General features: G+C 43.2%; 2 protein-coding genes across 4 annotated transcripts in view; one reads left to right on the top strand and one right to left on the bottom strand.

The window, feature by feature from the left end:
* The window catches only part of ATAD2 (ATPase family AAA domain containing 2), a 35,223-nt gene extending 26,718 nt beyond the window's left edge, over nt 1–8,505 (bottom strand). For 2 of the 3 annotated variants that reach the window (XM_055704685.1, XM_055704686.1), the window contains exons 1-5: nt 7,952–8,505; nt 4,189–4,331; nt 3,627–3,676; nt 2,066–2,219; nt 695–788 (exon numbers count right to left, since the gene is read on the bottom strand). In XM_055704685.1, coding sequence (XP_055560660.1) covers nt 695–788; nt 2,066–2,219; nt 3,627–3,676; nt 4,189–4,331; nt 7,952–8,176 — 666 coding nt within the window. In that variant the 5' untranslated portion in view covers nt 8,177–8,505. The remainder of the gene's footprint in view (nt 1–694; nt 789–2,065; nt 2,220–3,626; nt 3,677–4,188; nt 4,332–7,951) is intronic. The other variant, XM_055704688.1, reaches the window with a different exon arrangement.
* Nucleotides 8,506–8,530: 25 nt separating this feature from the next.
* Nucleotides 8,531–22,331, top strand: NTAQ1 (N-terminal glutamine amidase 1). The gene is made up of 6 exons (XM_055704689.1): nt 8,531–8,769; nt 9,444–9,543; nt 10,033–10,083; nt 12,056–12,204; nt 12,532–12,656; nt 21,895–22,331. Exons 1-6 carry the CDS (start codon nt 8,696–8,698, stop codon nt 22,026–22,028), a joined length of 633 nt encoding a protein of 210 aa, XP_055560664.1. The 5' UTR covers nt 8,531–8,695; the 3' UTR covers nt 22,029–22,331.
* The last annotated feature ends 255 nt before the right edge of the window (nt 22,332–22,586 follow it).

Raw genomic sequence — 22,586 nt, 5'->3', positions numbered from 1 at the left:
CAGGACAAAGCAATTCTCAGCAAACAAAAAAGGATTCAAATGGGCATTTGAGAGATTATATACCATGTACTTACTGACAATTCTGGTTTTGTTAAAAAAAAAAAAAAAAAGGGGGGGGGGGGGGAAATTCACCTATAAGACAAAAAAAAACCCCAAAACTATGAAAGCAGACTATGAAGGTGTTTAAAAAAATGAAGTGTCTGTCTTCAAAAAGACAGCAGAACAACTTAATTTAATAGAGCAAAACTAAGAAGAAAGTTCCTCTAGGAACAAAGGACTACTTAAGCTCACAGGCAAGGCTGCACAAGAACAAACACAGATAAAGCAGACATCAATTAATTCAATTTTTAGTAAGATTTGAAGAGAAAACCCAAGCCCTCAAACAGCTGTTTTGTAAACAGTGTCCAAAAATCATAAAGCAATTCAGAAAGCTTAGTAGAAGACGTAGTTCAGCATAGAACTGCTATTTCATGTCTTCTGAAGAAGGTACTTCCTCCACCCTTGCAGCGTATCTCCAGCATGACCATTAACAGTAAGATTTTAAGTTATGACTAGAGAATAAAAACAAACATTACTTTAGACTATGCTAGTCTTTGGAAGAAGTTATCTCAGCTCACTTCAAATTATAACTAAATAATTTCCCTATGTGAAACAAACCACTAACACAAAAACAGTAAAATACACTTGTACATACCTCTGCACTGTGCAACACCCCAAGGCCTTCCATCATCCTCTGTCTACGCATCTTCTCCATGTCATCCATTTTTTGCAAGACTGCTTCTGCAGTACTAACATAAAAGAGTTGGCATGTAAGAAGAGCAAAGACAGGCCAGTACATAAAACCCAATGTAAAACAGTACACACAATCAGTGACATTTTAATATAGTATGCACAAAGGAAGAGTCATTGACACTTGGTCAAGTTTTTAAGCACTACTTAAAAATTAAGTCAAATGTTTACTTTTTCATAGAGAGATTTAAGAACAAGCCTTAGAGGATTTGCAAACATACACTGTTTTCAGGTTTATTTTCCCATCTTGCTGAACACAGTAAAAAAAATAATGTTTTAGCAAGAAAAAAAGAACTCTGAAGATCACAGTAAGGTAACAAGTTATGGCAGGTTTTAATAGCACTTAAGTTGCTCTGCATGATGCCACTAAGACTTTTTTAGGCCATAGCCTTCCTCAGACAACAGGTTGCTTATTCTTCTCTTTAATTTTCATGTTGATTTTCCAGGACTATATACATATATTGGAAAACATATCTCACTGCTGTTACACTTCGCAAACCTTTCAGAAAATGATGTCAATCTGGGCTTTACAAAGAGAATTAAGCCATGGATAGACAGGCAGAAACACTAGGCCTACTTTGCTTTGGCAGTATCTAACTTTCCTCAGTATCTTACCTCAACCGAGCATTATAAAAATGTCTGTAAGCATGGAATAAAAGTTAATTAAAAATGAAGGTGCTTCTGATACTAAGGAAATTGAATTGGAGGGCAAGTTACATCTACTGGAAGTCATGACACAAAGCCATCATTTTGGTTCACAACACAACACACAAACCCAGCCAGCCCATGCATAAAAGATGCTCCTCTAGTATGAAGATCTCTCCGCAACTGGCAATCCCCAAACTGACACACCAGTGGCCAGCTGGGACACTGTGTGTGCCCAAGTTCTTTACCTATGAAGCACCTTCCCAATGCATCCTGCCACACACTCTCACCCCTGCAAGTCTTCAACAGCTACAAGCACCCGTTCGCAAAAAACTCACGTTAAACAGCTTGGCTGTGAAGTACAAAGGCCCACACCTTAGATAAACCCATTAATTAACAATAATCACAGGACATACCGGCACAGGCAGAGGAAGCGGAAGAGATCAACAGCAAAGGGGAGTCTTAGCCTAACCACGGAATGCACTGGGTTCTTGTTGCCAGGCGTAACATACCTCTTTATGATGTCACACAAAGGCGAAGGTCCCTAGCCAGTAGTATGCCGCAATACCAAGGCTTGCTAAAAAGGCACATTTTAATAGCTTTGCAAGTTAATGAAACAAACCCTACTTACTTTGTTATCAGTTTGTCAAACAAGACAGATTGATTTGTAGTGCTGTAATAACTTCGTTGAAGTCTGCAGCTTCGGCGGACCTCCAAATCCCCATTTTCTTCACGGACTTGTTCTGCAGCTTTTGCATCAGCTCTGGTCTTCAGCGTTCTAGTGACTAAAATGCATCAATATATAAAATATTTTGAGACAGAAAATATATTACTCCCTTTATTTCACCATTGTTACAGTAAAATGTAAAAAAAATCTGCAGTGGATTGATTTTTTTTTTTAAAGACTAATTAGAAGTTATTGTCATGACCACAGCATTCAACTAAAATTATGTTTAAACTACCAACTTAAAAGCATGACTGGTATAGCAACTTTTTAATAGACTGGAAAGTCAGTCTGATGAAAACACACACACAACTTTTTTTCCATGCAGGAGGCAAGTTTATTCCCGTTACTTCTTACTGAAAAACAACAAATACCTCTCTCTAAGGTGTTCTTACTCCATTCATGTAAAATTGTGCCTAATAGGTTTTGTTAAAAATTGTTCCTGTGGCAAGTCTCTTCTTAGGATTCAAATTTTTAGTACACTGTTTAAGGATGCATCACTTTTTCTGCATCATAACACAAAAGCTCTCGAAGAAATGACTCAAGATAAACTCCCAAATACAAAAGAACTCCAAAGTTTGCTTGCTTTAAGAAAAGAACTGCATGGTATTTACCACACAGCATCCTTTACCACGGGTTCGTTACCTGCACTATCATTTAAACTTTAATTTATCATTAAAGAGAAGTCAGTGAGAAAGCAGCAGATACATCACCGTGTTAGTATAAACACCGCTATGCTTTGATATTGCATATCAAGTATGAGTATGATGCACATGATATGCATCATCAACTATAAAACTAAGTTTGAACTCAGTAAATAACAATTTACATTGCACAAGTACAACCTGAATTACTGCACACCAAGTGTATTTCAGGCCCCTTCCCACATTCAGCCAGTGGCTGGCAGGATGCTGACGGGAGCTAAGCAACTTTCCCAGCTGCCAGCAAGCAGCCTCACGGCACCGAGCCTCTGTGTGTACTCAGAACAGCAATTCGTTTCCAAGGTAAATCGCTGAACTTCAGTGACACCTTACCCACATCAGTGGGTTTGTACATCTCACAACCTAACTAGCTTTTTAACTCCCATATATTACAGCACTGCAATATCGCCTCTTATTTGCAAGAACCACTTTCAATTAATTTGTGTCCTGCAGACTCCAGAAAATCCACACCATGAAGAAACCTGAGCTAAGGAACAGATTCTCTAGTGCGTAAGAGCAGACTGGAATTCATGCTGCATTTCCCCCAAGCCAGAAAGGCCTTAATAGCATATCCTCCTATTTTCATCTACCTCTTTTCACAAGCACAGAGGAAGTTCACTATCTTTGAGATACCTATTCTCGCAACTTCAACTGATTCTGGCTCATGAGTTCAGAAGTTTTTGGGGCCAGGTTAAATAGAGTGACCAAATGCAATCCTTCTCAGAAACCAGGCTACAAAGGAATCCTAAGGAATTACCACTACTTACTTTCTTTATAGTTGCCTTTTTTTTGGTCTGATTTCGGCTTTGCCAACTGCCTACATTAAAGACAGAGGAAAGGAGAAAATAATTACTGTATTAGAATTATTGTACAGAAGTATTCTATTGCATTTTATAGTTCCCCCTGAAGACTGGGGAACCTCGCCAAGTTTATAATCTGGTGCTCTACACCATGCAAAGAAAAGCCTGTGGACCACAAGGAGGATTCAGATCCCAAGCCTGCCATGTACCATATGCACACAGTTCTGTAAGGACAGACATTTCCTAACCTGCTTATCTTCAAGTCTCAATAGGGCAAGTATCATCTCAGTAACTGAAGTTGAGGAGATCTCAAAGCAGCTGGGAAAAGATGCATGTTTTTAATACAAGCAGAAGACTTTTACCAAGAGTGATTCTCACTCGAAGATACTGACACCAACGTTAACAGAATCATACCCCTCTGCAGATTTTTATCTGTAGATTTATCATGACATGACTCATTGCGAATGCTTTCCATTTTCCTTTTCATTCTATAGATTGAACTGAGAACGAACACCTAGAAATACAATACCTTGTAAAGTGACTTCGATTGACATTTTCACTTAGTATTTCCATGCTTTTGTCAAAGCTGGAGTCTGAACAGGGCGGCATGTTTTTTCTCATTGATCTTAAACAGTGTCCATTGAAACATTCAATTTTGCCAGAGGAAAATTCCTAGGTAAAGCAAGAAATAAGAATGTATTTATCTGAACCATATATGTTGAGTTAAGGAAATTCTGCCTCATTTAGGCAAGTTTATTCTGTAACTCTCCTGACTCGGTAAGTTAACGACATGTAAGCCTTGAACTACTTCTGCACCAAGAAGTAGCTCTCGAGAAAAAAAAAAACAACAAACAAAACAGCTTTCAAAGCTAAAGCTCCCCTCTGCCACACTTTTCTTGTGGACAACTTGAGCTTAATATCCTCTGAAAAAATTACTGCAGCAAAGTCTTTCATATAAACTCAAGTGTTTCATGGAAACAAAGCACCAAAAAACCCTCTTTTTTTTTTTAATTTCAAAATTGGTTCAGAGGAGCAATCAAGCTTGACCTTGCTCATCCTGGGATTAAAATCTAGTTAGGGGAGTTTTTCTCCTATCTTGGTTCCATTTGTAACTGCATTCAGAGGGACATTCAAAGACTTCATTCAGGAGGATGGCATTTATCTACAGGAAACCAAAGGGAACGGAAAATACAATTTTTTTTTACAGCTGTTCATCTCGTTCACATTGGCATTTCTGCAAGGTAGATGAGTACTACTCACTTCCACTAAGCAAGGAAAGCTGTGATGACCATGAGAGGGAGTTTGTTCCATTTACAACCCAAAGTTTAGTTAAGAGTATGCCAAACTAAATCACACTGAAAAGGGCAGAAAACAGACCAGATTATTCTACTTGTTCACAGGAACTTTACAAAGAGGCTTCTTCCAATGGCTACTTCCATTAGTAGCTGATAGAGACGATGACAGAAGTGTGATGACACTTCTGCAGTGGCCACTACAAGAGGGTAATGATGCACATGCAAAGCCCTTGCAGAGTATCCTGGTTTCAGCCAGGATAGAGTTAACTTTCTTCTTAGTAGCTGGTGCAGCGCTGTGTTTTGGATTTGGTGTGAGAACAACATTGATAACACACTGATGTTTTCAGTTGTTGCCAGGTAATGTTTATACCAACTCAAGGACTTTTCAGTTTTCTCGGGCCCTGCCAGGGAGAGGGCTGTAGGGGCACGGGAAATAGGGAAGGGACACAGCCAGGACAGCAGACCCGAACTAGCCAAAGGGATATTCCATACCATATGACATTGTGCTCAGTATAGAAACTAGGCGGGGGCGGCTTTGGCCAGGGCTGCCAGTTGCTGCTTATGGACTAGCTGGCCATTAGTCATCAAGTGGTGAGCAGCTGTACTGTGCATCACTTGTTTTCTTTTCTCCCTTCTCTTCGGATTTCATTCCTCTCCCCTTCTCCCTCCTTTTCATTATAATTGTTATAATATTATTGTTTTTATTTTACTTCAATTACTAAATCACTCATCCCTCAAGTTTTACGTTCCTTGCCGATTCTCTTTCCCATCCCTCAGGGGCATGGGGGATTGAGCAATCAGCTGCATGGTACTTAGTTACTGGCTGGGGTTAAACCACAACTACGTAAGATGACCCTTAACGAGGAGCAGCCTCCTCTGTCAGTTACCTTTAACATTTTTCCTCTCAAAGGCTTAAGAAATTGTAACAGAAAGCCTTTGAACTTACTTTAATTTGACACAGCCCTACCTTTATTTGAAGAAGGCAGGTTTTTGTGCATGCTCACACACAGGAGCGTGCACAAAAAGACTATACTTCCAGCATTTATCCCCGAGACAACTAGAAAAAAAACACACCTTAGGCCAGGAAATAACAATATTCTCTCACCTGCAAAGGTACTTGTATTATTCCTACAGCTGGCAAGACCACGGCTTATATACCATTCTGTAAAATCTACAGGCATGCCTGGGAACTACCTATAATGTCATCTTATGTGGTTAAAGGCTAATCTGCATAAAACAAAAGCATCAGGGAAGCACTGTTGGGTAGAGGCACCCCAGTAACAGCACTGGGGAGCAGCCCAGCCCCACTCCCTGCAAGGCCATCTATCAACCCAAAGCCTGGCTCAGGGTAAGGGACCCCTGGGGCCTGGAGGGTCACCTAACAGACCCAGCAATGGCCTCTGCCAAGAAGGAGTCATTATGGGATGCCGATTACTAGAGTCTGTCCTCGCTTCTTATTTAATGGCATTTCTGGCTGGGTGCCATGGCACAGAGGTCCAAGTGCCAGCAGTGGGAGAAAGGGCCACGCTCCCCATGGCTCACACCATCACTGACAGACATGAAGCCAGCATAACTGGCAAGTCACTCAAGTTTTAGGAACCAGGTACTGGGAAGGCCACAAGTCCAGGACAGACATGGGAGGGGGTGGGGGTGTCAGAGCCAAGTGCTAGGCTAGGGGCAGCTACTTGGAGAAGCCATACGTCTGGGCCAGTGACCCTCCTGCATCTGTGCATGAGGTAAACAGGAGGCCAGGTCACTGGTTTGACTGAGTGTCCAAGGACAGTTACAGAGGGATATACATAGTACATGTTAAAAACAACAACAAAAAAACCAAACAAAAAACCCCACCCAAAAAGCCTGTAAACAAGCACCACCCCAATAATTTATTCCTTCTTACTTCAGCAGACTTGAAACTAATGAAAAAATATACATTAATGCACACAACTGAAAATCCTGAAAAAGAGTTTTGCTGGAAGGAAACAGGCGTCCACTACAAGCATCACCCCAAGGCAGGGCTCCCCTGAAGAGCAGCCCACTTCTGAGCAGAATCTGCTCTGCCTGTATGAAAATGCAGGACACCCTGCAGAGAAAAGCGTGACTTGGAAAGAGCAGAGAAGAATTTAGTTTGAAGGCTGCATTAAAAAGAATGTACTCAAAGCAAACTGGTTCAGTTATTAAAGTATTAAAGTATGTGAGATGCAGATAGCACAACCTGTCCTGTAAGTCATCCTGTATAATCGTGGCAGTTGTCCCTTTTCTACTAGAGTAAAATTATAAAAAGCTTAACTAAAGTGTTCACTCGTTAAAGCACTTTAACCTAAAACTAAGGTAACCCCCGCAACCTACATAAAACACAAATTAGTCCTGATTGCTAAACAGAGCTTTGTTTTTAAAGCACCCGAAGCAGCACCCATATCCATCTGACCGCAGAGTATTCCAGAGGCCCCTCAGCCCGGCCGGGATGCCCCCCCAGCACACACCCATTTCGTGTCAAACGCGGGTTTTGACGCACTTTTGCCATCAGAATAGCCAGCGCTCTCCCTCCAAGCGTCACCCCAACAAAGCAGGCTCGAAGATCTTTTTGCGGTAACTTTGGAAGGTACCGAAGGCAATCGAAATACAGGGGGAAGGGCCCACGCAGACAGCACACTCGGCCGCACGGCGCTGCCGAACGTTTCCGCCCAGGGACTGCGCACCCCGGCCCGGGGCTGGGGGGGCCCAGAGGGCTGCGGAGTGCGACTGCGAGCCCGGCTGTAGGCGTTCACCCCACATACTCTCCTCCTCAACTCCTCTTCTCCTCCCCTCACATGACACCGAACTCCGGTGCTTTTGCGCGGGGACTGCGCTCTCCCAGCCCCCCCCCCCGCAACGGCTCCCGCAGGCACGGCCGCTCCCTCGCCGCGCCGCCTCCCCGCGCCCCCACCCCAGTGCCGGCCCCGCCGGACCGAGACCCATCTCCCCGCGGAGCCGCAGCTCCCACCTCCGCCCGGTACTCACGGCCTTGTCGGTTGTCCCGGGCCCCCTGGATCCCTCGGCCCTGGCGGCGGCCGAGGCGGCCCCGGAGCGCGTCCAGATGCGGCGGCTGCCGAGCGACGAGGACTCCAAGGAGATGAACTCGGAGCTGGACTCCATAAGGCTGGAGAAGGTGGCACGAAGGCGGCGGCGGCTGCCGCTGTCCGACGGCCCGGGCGAGCGAGCGGCACTGCTGCGCAGCACCACCATGGCGAAGGGACGGCGAGACGGTTACCGAACCTACCTGCGCACCGCGTTCCCGCCGCTGGATCCCTCCGCCTCACCGCCCCGCTGCCCTGCCCGCCCCGCTCTCCCCGCAGGCTCCTCTCCCTGGCGCAGCTAGTCCCGGCCGGCGTGGCGGAAGGACACGGTCTGCACTGCGTCCTTTCGATATTTTTGGCGCGGAAAAAGTGGAGCGGGTTGTTTTACCGGCGGGGGATTGGCTCGGCCGCGCGCGCTGCGCCCGCCGTCTTCCCGCCGACAGGGGGTGGGGCTGGCCGGGGCCGCCTCTTAAAGGGGCCGCTCTCCCGCGCGGTAGCGGTGCGGCTTCTCGTCCTTCCGTGTCCCGTCTTGAGGAGGCCCCTCCGGGCGTGAGGGGCTGCGCTTGCCGCACTTTCAGGCCGCTGCTCCGGCGGCGCCTGAGAAGCGCCGAGGCGAGCTGGGGCGGTGGCCCCGTTCCCTCAGGGACGGCGTAGCCGGCAGTTCCTGCGCCGCCGCCCGGGGCCGGCCATGGCAAGGCCTGCAGCTGCCTATGAGGCGGCGGTGCCGCCCCGCCCCGCCTGCACCTACACCAGCTGCTATTGGTAAGGGCCGCGGGGGCGGGACAGGGGGGTACCCCCACACGCCAGCCACACAACCCCCTCACTCCCCACACCCCCCCACAGAGCCCCCCCCAAGAGACACACCCACACTTATTCCCCCCCTCTACACACCCCTAGCCCCCCCAGACACACAATCCCCCTCACACCCCCACAGAGCCCCCCCAAGACACACACACTCACCTCCCCACCCTTCACACACCCTCAGCCCCCCAGCACCCCCCATGTGTCCCCTCCCACACACACCCTAGACGTGCCCCCACACCCCCACAGAGCCCCCCAAGACATACACTCACCTCCCACCCTCCAGATACCCTTAGCTCCCCCCACATCCCCTCCCCCCCCGACACCGCCCCCCCTTCACACACACACCCCACAGCCCCTCACTCCACCCATGACACCCCCCCCCCCCCCCCCTCCAACACCCCACACCCCGTGAGGCGTTAGGGCGGCAGGAGTGGTGAGCGATACTGGTGGGCTGTGCCAGCCTGTGCTTGGGCTGGGAGGCTTATCTTAAAACCACCTGTGACCCACAGAGCCTCTGGCCTCGAACGGAGTTCATGTGGGTCGACGTCCCAGCAGGTGTTGCTCCTCAGCTCACCTCTGTTTGCTAGAAATGAAGTTGGGGATAAAAATTAATAAATTGTTGTATTTTACAGTGAAGAAAATGTTTGGAAACTTTGTGACTACATCAGGAGCCAGGATCAATACCCTTTAGAAGAATTTTATGCTGTTTTCATATCCAATGATAGGAGGATGGTGAGTCAATGGGATGTGATCTGAATGCAGCTATGGAGACACTCGGGCCTTTAGACCGCAGCCTAATGTAGGCAACACATGTTCCCAGGCTTTTAGACCACAGCCCAACCTGTAAGTGAGACATGGTCCAAAACCCTCTTGAAGCTCGCTTTGGCTCAGAGGCATGCAGACCACACCATGTGAGATCTTGTAGTTACTTGATGCATTCATGACCAATGGGAAAAAGCGTGATGCCCCTATGAGCTGGGGGGGTAATTCTTCCCTGCAATCTGTCAGTTTAGGAGAAGAATTATATTATGTGGTCCAGAATAGTATCTCTAACTTCATGTTCCTGAAAGACCAAAACACAAGAATGTTTTCTGGCTGCAGCACAGATGTAAACTGATGAAATGGATAGGTTAGCAAAAAACTCACCCATTATCCCAAAATTAATCTGTATTAATCCGAAAGGTTTTATTTACTTGGGATTTATTCACTTAAACCTTTCAGATTCCACTCTGGAAGCAGAAATCAGGACATGGAGATGAGCCTGTTGTCTGGGTAAGGCATTCTGTCCTCTTGGTAATTTCAAGTGCATGCTTCTATAGTTGATAGCTGCAGGAATAGACGTGGGCAGTGTCAGCCATCTTTACTATCTTTACTTAAGTTCCATCTGAACTTAAAGAAACATTGTTTTACTGTGATGGTGTCAGAGCCCTGGGACAGGTTGCCAGCAGAGTCTGTGGAGTCTCCATGCATGGAGATACACAGAAGCCACCTGGACATGGTCCCAGTCAGCTGGCTCTAGGTGTCCCTAGATCCTAGTTGAACCAGATGACCTCCAGAGATCCCTTCCAACCTCAACCATTCTATAGTTTTGTATTAATATTTATTATTCTTTTACCACAGATTTATAAAGAGCCTAAATTTGGTGCTCCTTTTTACCATGCATAGTAAATTAACAGTGAGACAGTCAGTAAAATCTACACCTGACAAACCTTAACATCAGTAAGAGTACATAACAGATTTGTGAAAATTATTATTTGGGTATTGTTGAGGCTACCAGCTTTGTAGAATTTTAAGTAGATGTCTGTATTTGTAAGAAGTAGATGGATGAAAATATCCATGTAGGCCTGACAGAAAATAAAAAAATACAAGAAAGATATATATCCAGGTATCAGCAATTAAACTGACTCACAAATGGTGGCTTTGGAGCACCATTTGATCGATCAATATAATTCAGTAATTGCCACTATAGAATTCCTTTCAAATACGTGTTATTACAGAGTTCTTTCAGTTATCTGGCATGGAAAAAACCCTCTATTTCTTGTGGCATTTTGTTTCTGAAATTCTGCAGAATCTGCAGACTTCTGAAGTTCTGTGATTTCTGAATCATTCATTGTCTCCCAAAATATCAGTATGCTTAGAGTACAAAAAAGGTTTAGTTTAAAAAGAGACCCAAGTGTTATGAAGGGTCTAAAAAGGAATAGGAGAATCAGGAAAGGTCACTGCAGAATGTGGATTTCTCATAAAAATTCATGGATTGAAGTGTCTGAAGTTTCAGTGGGTCCGAGGGTATGTAAAGCTTGTGATTAATTTTTCTTATACTCTGTAACAGATTATTCTAAATAGTGTTGCATGCAGGTGTATATGTATATTGGTCTGGCAAAATAGCTTGCCCAAGATATTTTTCATTCCAGTCCCTTTGTAGTTTTGTTTAATTTTGGAAGTGTCAAAAGACAGTGCTTCAGACTCTTTTTTGTGAGTGGTTTTAATGTAAGCTTTAGTAAGTTGTTAAGAGCTACCTTCAAATTAATTTTGGAAAACAGCAGTGTGTGTACCTGGCACCTAACATAAGGAATGGCAGTGGCTCCAAACCTCCACCACGCTTGTATTCCTTACCAGTTAAGGAATAAAAATGCACCTCATAACCCAAGAGTCAAGACATAGTTACCATGAAAAAGTGTGATATTATACCCACAGGCATGTTTTCCCAGCTTCAAGAGCTACTACACCATTTGCTGCTCTTTCAGTTGCATGCTGTTTTTTTCGGGGGCTTCTGGCAGCCAAGTGCTCGGCACTGAAATTCACAGACTGTGTTACTGCAACAGTTACATCATCTCTTATTAGAAGAGATCGCTAAATAATGTTAAGCTACCATTATATATTGTTGTGAGCTTTTATTTAGAGCTGGGTCTATGACAAAAACGTTTATCCCACTCAACTTTTGTGTGAGATAGAGATTTACTGTTTTCTTAGGTGTTAGCATATGCTTTAGTTTAGCTGTCCGGGCTTAAATCAAAGGAGGCTGCAAAGGAACAGGGAGAATACCAAGGTTTCTTGAAAGGCATGATAGGTGACACAGGCGTTAGGAACCTGGTGCCAGAAATGTTACAGGTTTAATACTTCAAGGGCAGAAAGCAGGATTTAAAGAAAGGATCTGTAGCTTCTGCTGTTAGGAAGCATTTTTTTCACTCTTTGCCAATTTCTCAGTAACAGCTGTTGAACTAATAGCAATTCCTCTTCTTCCCAGGACTACCATGTTATCCTACTTCATGTTTCCAGCGGGGAGCAGAACTTCATTTATGATCTTGACACAGTGTTGCCGTTTCCGTGTCCTTTTGATGTGTACAGTGTGGAGGCCTTTAGGTTGGATGACAGCCTTCGTCCCGAATTTCACAGGTGATGACATGAAATATAAAGACTGTGAATGTTATTTCATGAAATCAAAGTTGAAGTTCTTTTTGTGGATGTGTAGTGACAGGTTTTTTGCTGTACTCCAGTAAAATAAATGCACTGTGTATTTTTCTAAAGCTCTTTACCTTAGTCATCAAAAGCCCTTTTCTTTCCTACTGTGGTTTCTTTTTAAAACTGCTTGACACAATATTGCTGATTGATGTATTTAGTGAAATTAATGCTCTTTGATGGGAGGAAAGGGCTCTTGTTCTGAGTGACTAATGCAGTATTGCATACATGCATCTTTTGATACAGTTTTGCATTATTACTTAGGAAAATCAGGATGATTCGAGCAGATTTGTACTTGAAGACATTTGCTTCTGACAGATCTCATATGAAAGATGCAAATGGGAAATGGCAGAAACCTCCTCCTTCATACCCTTGCATTGAAACTGCAGGTAAGCTGCCAGAGCTTCTTTTTCCTGCTTGCAGTGTTGAATGACATAGTCCATGATGCACACAAGAAATAAATATGCTTCCATAACATGTGTCCGGAAGCACATTCAGCTAGCTTATTATTTCATGTGGGAAAAAATGGGGCTATGAAGTGTTTGGCACTTCCTTTTCTGAACATGTAAAGTCTAGCATGCCTCCTGGCATTTACCGTTATCAAACATTAATTACTGATCTTCATAACTGAGCACAGAATGAGAGGCAAGTAATACTGTTCTCTTATTACAGCAGGGAATGAAGGAAAGAGGCCAAATAACTTGCTTAGGGGTCACAAAGTGCATTTTTAGCACACCGATTAGACCATATTTTAGTTGTCAGGTCCCATCCTGCCAGAGCAGGTGATCATGACAGGAAGATGTTTTTAGGCTCTGTCCAACATGCTGGGTTTGCCTGCACAAGATGTTTGAGGTCTCTCTACCAGGCAAATGGACCTGAAGACGCTTTAAGGCAAACTGGCAAGTCACCAAATTTTTCCCCAAGCCTTAAGGCCTCTTTTATGTGATCAACTAGATAATAGCCTCTGGGCCAAGCAGAGAGAGAAGTAAAGACTTACCATCTCTTCTATTGTATAGAGCTGCCTAAACCATTCTTACCACACAGTACTTCAGCTTATTCTAATCCTGTGTTTGGCAAACTGGCTAGCATTTTGCTGTTTGTTTGTTCTCTCATTTTCTTCCCAGATGGCAAAAAGTGTGGTGAAGTTTTGCTTTGAGAGTTTTCATGTTATTGGTCTGCATGTTTGGTTTTGTTGCTTTTTTAATAATGCAGTAGTGTTATGCGTTTATGTTAGAGAAGGCACGGTCAAAGAAACATGTTTAGCTCCAAGTTTGTTATGGTTTTAAGTTGCTGGGAAGTTAATTCTCTTCCTTGCTTTGGCTTCTAAGGAAGCTTGGAGTTTGACACTAGTGTAGAAATGAATTATGAACGTGGGCAGGAGCACAGATGTAGTCTTCATTGTGAAGCTTTAGGTGTTTTCTAGACAATCTGGGTTATGAAGCACCTTAAATTCTATGTCTTGGCCCTTATCTCCGGTGAAGTTTTGTACAAAGGTAGTGTAGTGAGTGCAGAATGCCTGTACTGTAGTTCACGGTTCACTGTTAGTTGAAGTCTCCTAGGTGCCAAGGACTTTTTGCCTGTAGGAAACCTTGTTGTTGTGGTAGTTGAGAGCTAATGAAAGCATGAGGAATGTGGAGAAATTCTACTAAAACCAAAAGAGTAGAAAACATTTATTGTGGATAGTAGGTTAGAGAATGACTCAAAACAGTTGCAGATGTGTACGTGTACCTCCAGATGTAGTAAGTCCAGCTGCAAACCCTGTAACTCTCCCCTTATCTGTCTTGCTTGGCTGAACTTTACATCACTGATGAGCAGTAGTCACATAGTCTCAACCAGCCTCCAGATTGTCTGTGATGTTGGTAGATAGTGAAAGGTACGTAAATCTTCATTCCTCTTATGCTTTATTTCTTTGCTTTGTACTTTGCTGTGCTGAAAGAAACATCCATAGGTCATCCAGTCCAACACCTGCTCGGAACAGGGGTTCCTTAGGGCTCTGTCCAGTCTAGTCTTGAACACCTCCAAGGATGGAGATTCCACCACCTTTCTTGGCAATCTGTTCCAATATTTGAACACTGTAATGGTAAGAAAGAAAAACAAAATACACTTCCTAGTAGGTATTCAGAATTTCCCATGTTCCAACTTGCTATTTTTGCTTCTTGTCCCATTGCCAGGCTCCCCCAGGAAGGTGCTGGCCCCATCTTTTTAGTGTTCTCTGATTAGGTTGATGTAGATAGCAGTAATGTCTTCCTGTCATCTTCTCTGTTTAAGACTGAATAGGCCCAGTTCTCTCACCCTTTCCTTGAATATCATGTTCTCCTGCTCCAAACAACTTGATGTTCCTCTTCTGGGCTCACTGCAGTGTGTCAGTGTTTTGTTTGTTGGTTTTTGGGGGGGGGGGTTTGTACTGAGGAGCTCCAAAGAGAGCACAGTATTCCAGCTCTGCGTTGATACACTATGGTCTCCTGGTCAGTTGGCTGAAATAAACTGGTTACCCCGCACCCAGTGAAGGTGGAAGGTCATTCACAAGGTGGCTCAAGATCCGGATCATAACAGAAATAAATTGTGTCAGATCTAGAGGGTGTCTAGTTCAAGTTGTCTTTCATTCAGTACTAGTTTCTTCAGCTTTATTTTTTTGTGTTCCCTGTATTCACTTGAGCTATCTTGTAATGATGCGTGCTTCAGTGTGCACAATGCTGTAACTTGGTGAGGAGTCTGTTGTAGAACAAGGACATGCTTTCACTTTTAGCTGAATCTAAGTCCTGTGCTTCGGTGATGCAGTTCTGTAGATGAGCATATGTCCTACAGGCCAACATACAGGTTTAGAAAGCATTGCTGTCAACAAGTGGAACTGGTAATTCTCTTCTTTTAGAGACTGGTAAAGTAATGTCTCAGCACAGTTTTATCAGGCATAAAAGCACCTTATTTTAAACTTGATGGAAAACTGGGTGGTAACCCTTTTGTTATCATAGAAGAACCTGGAGTATTAATGTTCATGTCCATGCCAAATTCCATTGCAGATAACTTTTTTCTCCTTGCCATTTCACTTAGATAGAGTGCCCTGTGTGTTAATTTGTGTTTGCATAAGATTAAATTGTTTACATATTTCATGTTAGACGTGACTGCAATTTAATGGCTGACAGAATTGACCACATATTGTTTTAGTATCAATTTATTTGTGAGGCACATTTAGATCAAATTGTTAGTATTGTTAGTATTGTTATTGATTTATTATTTTGCTATTGTTTAGAGTAGCCAAATTCCTAAGCTCTTGAGAAGATAATTACAAAAGTATACAAGGTTTTTCTATAGCTTCTGTTTGCTATATGCAGTCTTTGATGTTAAACAAATGTTTGAAGACTGAAAAAATGTATCAGTCATTTTTTTTTTAATGTTTGAACATTGTACTGTTAAAAAGAAACGAGCCCAGGAACTCTTGTTATTTAAAGATAATCAGCACACCAGCACTATTCTGTTGATGCACCTTGCTATCTGTTAAAGCATATCAATTACATTTATATACACTGTTCTCCTTTTCCCACTAGGTTTTAAAGCTTTTGGTAAACTTTAATGACCAGGCCTCCTCCAGAGCAGAGCAGCTGCTAAGCCTGAATATAGCACTTTGGAAAACGAAATTCTGTAGTATCTAAGTCAAATGTAAGCTAAACAGGACGATCGGTAGGATAATGTAATTACCCAGTGTGAAGCTAAGATGGGGTACTGGGTCCAGGGAGCCTTTTTTATGAAGTATACTGGGAAATGTTTAATGACCATGCAATTCCTTTTGGAATTAAATCGAGGAATCTCTATCAGTAACCAATTAAGCATGGGGTTTTTTTCCTACTGCTAACTCAAAAGGAATAGTTCTTAAACTGTATTTGTGCTGCTCATGGAGTTGCAAATTAAACCTCTTAAAAAAAGTTTTATCTTGAGTCATAAATTCCAGTCCATGCTTAAAGAAATTGAAGCTGGGACTAGATTACTTTTCTTTTTTAAAAGCATTATTTCTTAAAAAACCCAACCAACCCCAAACCAACTAACTAAACAAAAAAGCCTCAAACTTCTCAATATCTCATCAGAACTCACATGCTAAGCATCAGCCTTTTGCAGCTGGCTCTGCTCTAGCCATTTCCTAGAGCCAGGCCTCTGTGTTTCTCACTGACATTGCTCTGGCCTCTGTTCTGCTCTGCTGCCATGCGTGCCAGGAGAAGCTGGCTAACTTAACTGGGTGCACAGTGCTTTCTCACCCAGCCCTGTCCTCAAAGCAGCTCTGCTGCAATAAGCATACCTGAGCTGCAGCAGATTCCCCTGGTCCCATCTGGTTACCAGTGGCCCCCTGTTGAAAGAAAACAGGGGTGAGTGTGGTATTTTGTTTAAATAATAAAAAATTAAGAAGATGGAATTTGGTGCACAGACTCATCATCCTAGGGCTGGTGAGCCCAACCTGGGGTTTTCTTTTAAGTCTTCTCTCCACAAATTAATGAGGTCTGATTCTGCTTAGTTTGAGTCCTGATGAGATCAGCCCTCCTTAGCTACAAGCCTGTGTAAAATACAGCTTGCACAGTGCATTTCCAAATTACTCGGAACAGATGGTCTTACAGCTTACATACAACTGTTAGCATCAGCTCTAACACTGAAAAGCATTGGTTTGAATTTCAGTTCTCCCTAGGTGTTCGATAGCGCACTGGCAGGACTGATTTCTAAAGGCTTTTTGTTCTTGTTATTATTATTATTAAAATCCCTGGTAGTCGTAATGATGGGGTTTTACTTTTGTTTGTTTTGAAGAGCATGAGGAGGACAGCTGAGAAATTCTGGAGGCACTATGTATGACGCATCTATGTAACAGGCAAGCTGCTAGACAGAGGCCAGGCAGATGTCTGCAGTTTCTTTCTCCATCTCTTCTCTGAGGTGGTGGTGGTATCCTAGTGAAAGCAGAGACGAAAGCACTGCTACAGGTATAAGTAGCTCATATGCACTTCATAGGGGCCTTCTGCTCCTCTCGTTTGACAATAAAGCTCCAGTCTGTCAAATCAGGTCCTTACTTCGTGAGCTTTTGTGGAAGTAAAGAATCAAGTCAGGATAGAGGTAATAAAGGTACAGCTAAGGACAGAAGTACTTAAATTTTGTGAGTGGCTTACTGAAATTATACCATTTTCTGTGAAAGATAATTTAAGGTGATGAGCTTTGTTTTACACTGAGATGGACCAGGATGACTTGCCCAGTCAGTTATTCATCGGCTGTGGGGACAGCGTTCTCCAGCTGAGCGTAGTGACAGCCTTTCTGACTCTACTGCAGAAAAACTTCTCTCCCTGCTCAGGCAAAGGAGGGCGATCTGAAGAGAGCTGCAGACACCTACCCAAGTCTGTAAAGAACCCAACTTTCTGAGTATTTTAGGTGCCTCCAAGGTTAGGCAGCAGCAGAACTGATCCTGGAGGCTTTGTTTGAGACTGGCTCACTTCTAGCAGCCCTTCAGCAGCTGGCTTTTATGCCATTAGTCCAAGGTCTATGAGCCCAGCCAAGGCTTGACTGAAACATTGCTGTCTAACTACTGCTGGCAGAAGCCACAAGTATCATGGCTAACAATGCCATCTGATAGTGTGTGCACTTTTATTTCATCCCTGCTTGGGGCAAAAGTGCGTGCCAGACTTGATTAAAAAATATAAAATTACACAAGCATTCCAGAATGTACCAGCTAGTCTTGTTGACAGTGTGTGTAATGAAGTGGGTTTGGTCGAAGATTAGCTCTGAGCATGCACAAATGCAAGCTAGCATAATAGTAACAGCACCAGAGGAGAACTGCAAGTGTAATGTAAATCTTAAAATAAATACATAAATAAACAAGCCTGTTGCTCTTGACCTTGTATAAATGTTCTATAAATCACACTCCTCCTTGCTTTTGTGGAGAAATCCTCTTGGTTTCTCAACTGGAGCATCCAGATGTCCCTTTTGTAAACTCTGCTGTTTGTCACTCTTGATCTGCTTCAGGAAGAGGACTTTGTGGTGTTCTCATGCATTTTTCCTGAGCCGTTTCCTAAAACTGTAAGGTCTATCTAACATAACATGCTTGGCATTCAGATAGAGCACTTGAGCAAGAGCGGCACAGAAAGACTGTTATGACCTGAATAAAACGGGAGAGGTCTCACTACGGTTTTTTCCTACGGATAGCTCACATACTGCTTCGGTGCCATCTACTGACCCTATCCACACTTCACAGGAATGTTCTTTGCTTTGTTAAAACAATTTACAAATAATTTTTCCTTTCCTTAAACTTCTGTGATGGACTGTGTTATGCTCTGCCACGATCCTTCTGAATTTAAGAGAATATTTCACTTTTTAGAGGCGTTGTCACAGCAATTTCCAAGTTGCTGAGACTAGCAGCTGTGTGTGTTACTTTACTGCAACAATCCCCATTTGGGCTTCTTTACCATTCACAGAGCAGTTTTATGAACTATTATTCTACTATGCTCAGTGCACATAAAGCAGGGAATTATTGATCTTTGAAATCTTCAACTGTATGAAGAATCACATTAATTTTAAAACAAAAGCATCTGGGAGAAGGCAAGGTGGGAGTTGGAAAACAAGCTTACTAGCCTACTAGCAAGCAAGAGCTGTTATCCACTACTAATTGTTCTTGAGCTACAACAGGAAATTGCTGGGCTTGTGTTATTTTAAATTCCCACAGAGTCAGGTGCAAATTGTCGCTGTTCTGCCAGACTCACTTCAGCAGGAGGACCATGCTTGGCTGGACAGAAGGATTTCCATGTGCAGCATCCAAACAGGTTAACAAGAACAGTGTTAGGGGCCAGGCCTCAGAAGTGGTGAGAACTGAGACCAGGCAAATTGGAGAGCTGTGCCATAGTGTAGATGTGGTGCAAACAGAGGTCTTTTGGGAGCTAGATTATGGCTGGGACTCCTGGGCCTGGGATTCCTGAACATTGTCTTCCCTTCCTTGCTTAGCTGTCCATAATGGTAAGCCTAATGACACAAGGTTTTTCCCAAGGAAATAAATTACATCCTATGGATTTAAAAGCCATTCATTAGAGCCTACTTGTGTTTAGTTCTTAATCCTTAAATGTATACATGAACCATTCATGTCAAATTCTTAAATACAGAGGGAAAGCTGTAACAGTAAATCCAATGGCTCTCCCACTCTGCTCTGTAAGCTTATTCTCTTCCAGTTTTCTTTTAATGGGCATTTTAAAAGATTATTTGTGCAGATCATCAGTAAGAACATTAAACAAGCCCACAGATGTTTGTAGTCAGAGCTGAATAGACTGAGGAATTGGAAACCTCTGAGTAGCATGGCTCTAAGTCAGCAAAGCTTATACCTCCCCAGCTCCAGAAAAAGGATGTATGAGGTACCTAAACCCAAAACTCTGCACCAGCACCAGCCACTGAGCTCTCTGGGATCCACAAACTGGACAAATGGTTTCTACTTCTCCTGCAGGGATCAGAACAGATCCAGATCGAACTCCTGGCAAAGAGCAGATAATAAATATTACTTTTCTCTTGAAACTATGGCAGGTAACCTTTTTGCATTCTGACTTCTGATTTAAAGAATCAGTTACCAATATTCGAGTGAGCGGAGGTTATCTTTATTCCGCAGCACTGGGTGCATGGGGGATCGCTCCACCAAAATCATGCACACCAAGGGAACCTTTCAGCCCCCTCTTTATACAAGTCACTTGTGACTATTCATTAACTTTCTGGGAACTCATTAACATATCTCACACCTGGACAATTAGCATATTCCATTCAAGGACCTAGTATATCTTCAAGTTAACAACATTAACATATCTTGTGCCTGGACAATTAACACATTCCATTCAAGGACCTAGTATATCTTCAAGTTAACAACATTAACATATCTTGTGCCTGGACAATGTCCTTGAGGAGTTGTCTCTATGCAGACTCTGTTCCTTAGTGATCATGTTTAAAGTCTCCATCTTCGCCACATTGCATGTACAACAGGAATCTAAGACAAAATGTCCCTTTTAAAGATAACCAACCCAAGGACTTAGCAGTCTGTGCATCTGTCATGTTGCAATAAGGGTCCTTGGACATCTCCTGACTTTAACTAAACGTAGGTGCGTCATCCTTTAGAAAAGTGGTACAGCATTCACTATTCACTTCATTCAGTGGTTCAGGAGTCAAAAAACCCCAACATCAAACCCCTTTGTTCTGCCCTTCTTCACCTGAGCATCCCTCTAGGCTATGGGCTGGGTTGTGTCAGACGCTTCCTCCTCCAGTATGCACATTCTGGCCTTGCAGTGAGCAGGTGTATAGCAAGGACAAAGTTCAGGACTGGGGGGAAAGCAAATACAGAGCTAATGGTGTAGTGACATGTGGAATCGAACTCTACAACTCGAGGAGAGTTATAAAGCAGATAGGTTTATTGCGGCACCGGGTGCAAGGGGGATCGCTCCTCCTAACTTGCACACCGTTTCAACAAGCAGTCCGATATTTATTATACAAATTCATGCATATACATACGGTTTCCAAACATTCAGAATCTCCTCCCTCTGGCGCCTCTTCAAGATGTACTTTTCATCTTCTTGGGCAGTTACCTGAAGTTCTTGTTTATCTTTGCATACATTAGCAGTCTTTGTTATTTAGTTTCTGTTATCTTAAAACATCTGCTAGCTAACGATTCGTCCTTCCTTATTGTCCACTCTAAGTGTGTCAAGCTAATACATGCCCACTGGGCTGGTTTTAATCTATATCAGCATGATCCCTGGGATCCACCTTCTTTGGGATGGGGGCCATTTGAGTAGGAAGTCGCTGATCTATTACTACCACAATTATTTTACCCTAGTTTGTTTTCTTTTAGCAGTTAGCACTGCTCCTTATTTATATTCTTGTTGAGCTCATCTACATCAGTACTAACTGTCCCTTCTCGAAGTGCTAAGCTCCCACCCATCCTTCTTTCTCCGGTGTTAATGTTTGTGTTATCTATGCAGTTTCTGTCTGCAACAGAGTTTTAGGTTTTTTTCACTGTATCAGTAGTCTGGGGAGTAATAAACTGTGGGATTGCCAAGGGGCTAGTGACTTCTGAGACACTAAGCAACTTCCAGTTCTGCCTGTTGCTCTGATCCACTTCCTCTCTAGTCAGTGCAAAAGCTGATTCAATTGAGTTTGGTTCAGAACTTAATGGGGGGAACACTGTCTCCCCTGCTTTTGAGTAATCAGATTTGTGTGAATGCAGGAAATCTACAAGCACCTGTTGCATTGCAGTTCCCTGTGTTGGTTGTTATTTGCGCTCTGGTTCTCTGACACTACGGGACCCTTCTAGGCTGCTGTTACAGGGAAAAATCTTGTTCTTCCCTTTGCCTACTAGTTTCTGATAACTAAGGATGCTTACTGATCTGGTAGTGTGATTATTGCCGTGGGCAGAGAGAGGGATTGGAGCAAAAGCAACACTTCAGAGACTGGAAATAGATGTTTTCATAGCACCATACAATTAGCAGAATCTGGCTGGACTGCTGCTCACAAAGTGTGATACGAGCTCTTTGCTGTTTTGAACTGAACTATCAAAGAGGGTTTGGGGGGCATTTTCTGGATAGATGTGTACCTGTGCTACAAAAGCTGCATCAGGAACTTAAGTATTTCCCTTTTCTGGTCCTTTTTCAGACTCCAAGATGAACTTGGATGATTTCATCAGTATGAATCCCAAAGTGGGATGGGGCTCAGTGTTCCCCCTTCCAGACTTTGTGCATCGATTTGGCAAACACACTGATTACAGCTATTCCTTGGAAGGACAGTGAAGTGAACAAAAGTCCTCCCTGCTTCTCTTTTAAGTGGATGTGTTTTGGTTTGCTGCTTTTACATTTTATTTATGGTTTACATTTCTGTACATGGAATAAGTATTTGGGAAAATAGAATACCCCATCAGAAATGTCATGAACTGAATAAAAACTTTTATTTTGATAATAGAAGAATGAACTTGTTTGTTAACGTCAGCTTGAAGGCAGACATCCCACCATAAGAATATTACTTTTCCATCTACTGTGCCCAAAGTGAAAAGAGCATTTACACACTGTATGAAAATACATGCATAAAATACTGGACAACATAGCTCAAATTGCTACATGTCCCCACAGTTTAGAAGTGAGATACAATATATTTTCTTTATGTTATGATTTTTGTCACTGATGCAATAGATGGTGCCTTTCAGTGTAGTCACTAACCTTTATCAATTAGGCCTTGTTTAGCAGAAGCCTAAAGGTCAGACCCACTGAGGAAACAGATTTAGTAGTACGATCTTGAACTCCCAAGCACTATGTAAAACCTGGTAAGTATCTAGGTTTTTGTCCTGTAGGAGG

This window comes from Falco cherrug, chromosome 3, assembly GCF_023634085.1.
Source record: "Falco cherrug isolate bFalChe1 chromosome 3, bFalChe1.pri, whole genome shotgun sequence".
NCBI lineage: Eukaryota > Metazoa > Chordata > Aves > Falconiformes > Falconidae > Falco > Falco cherrug.
The sequence above is the reverse complement of the archived record's forward strand: the minus strand, read 5'-3'. Positions and strand labels throughout refer to the sequence as shown.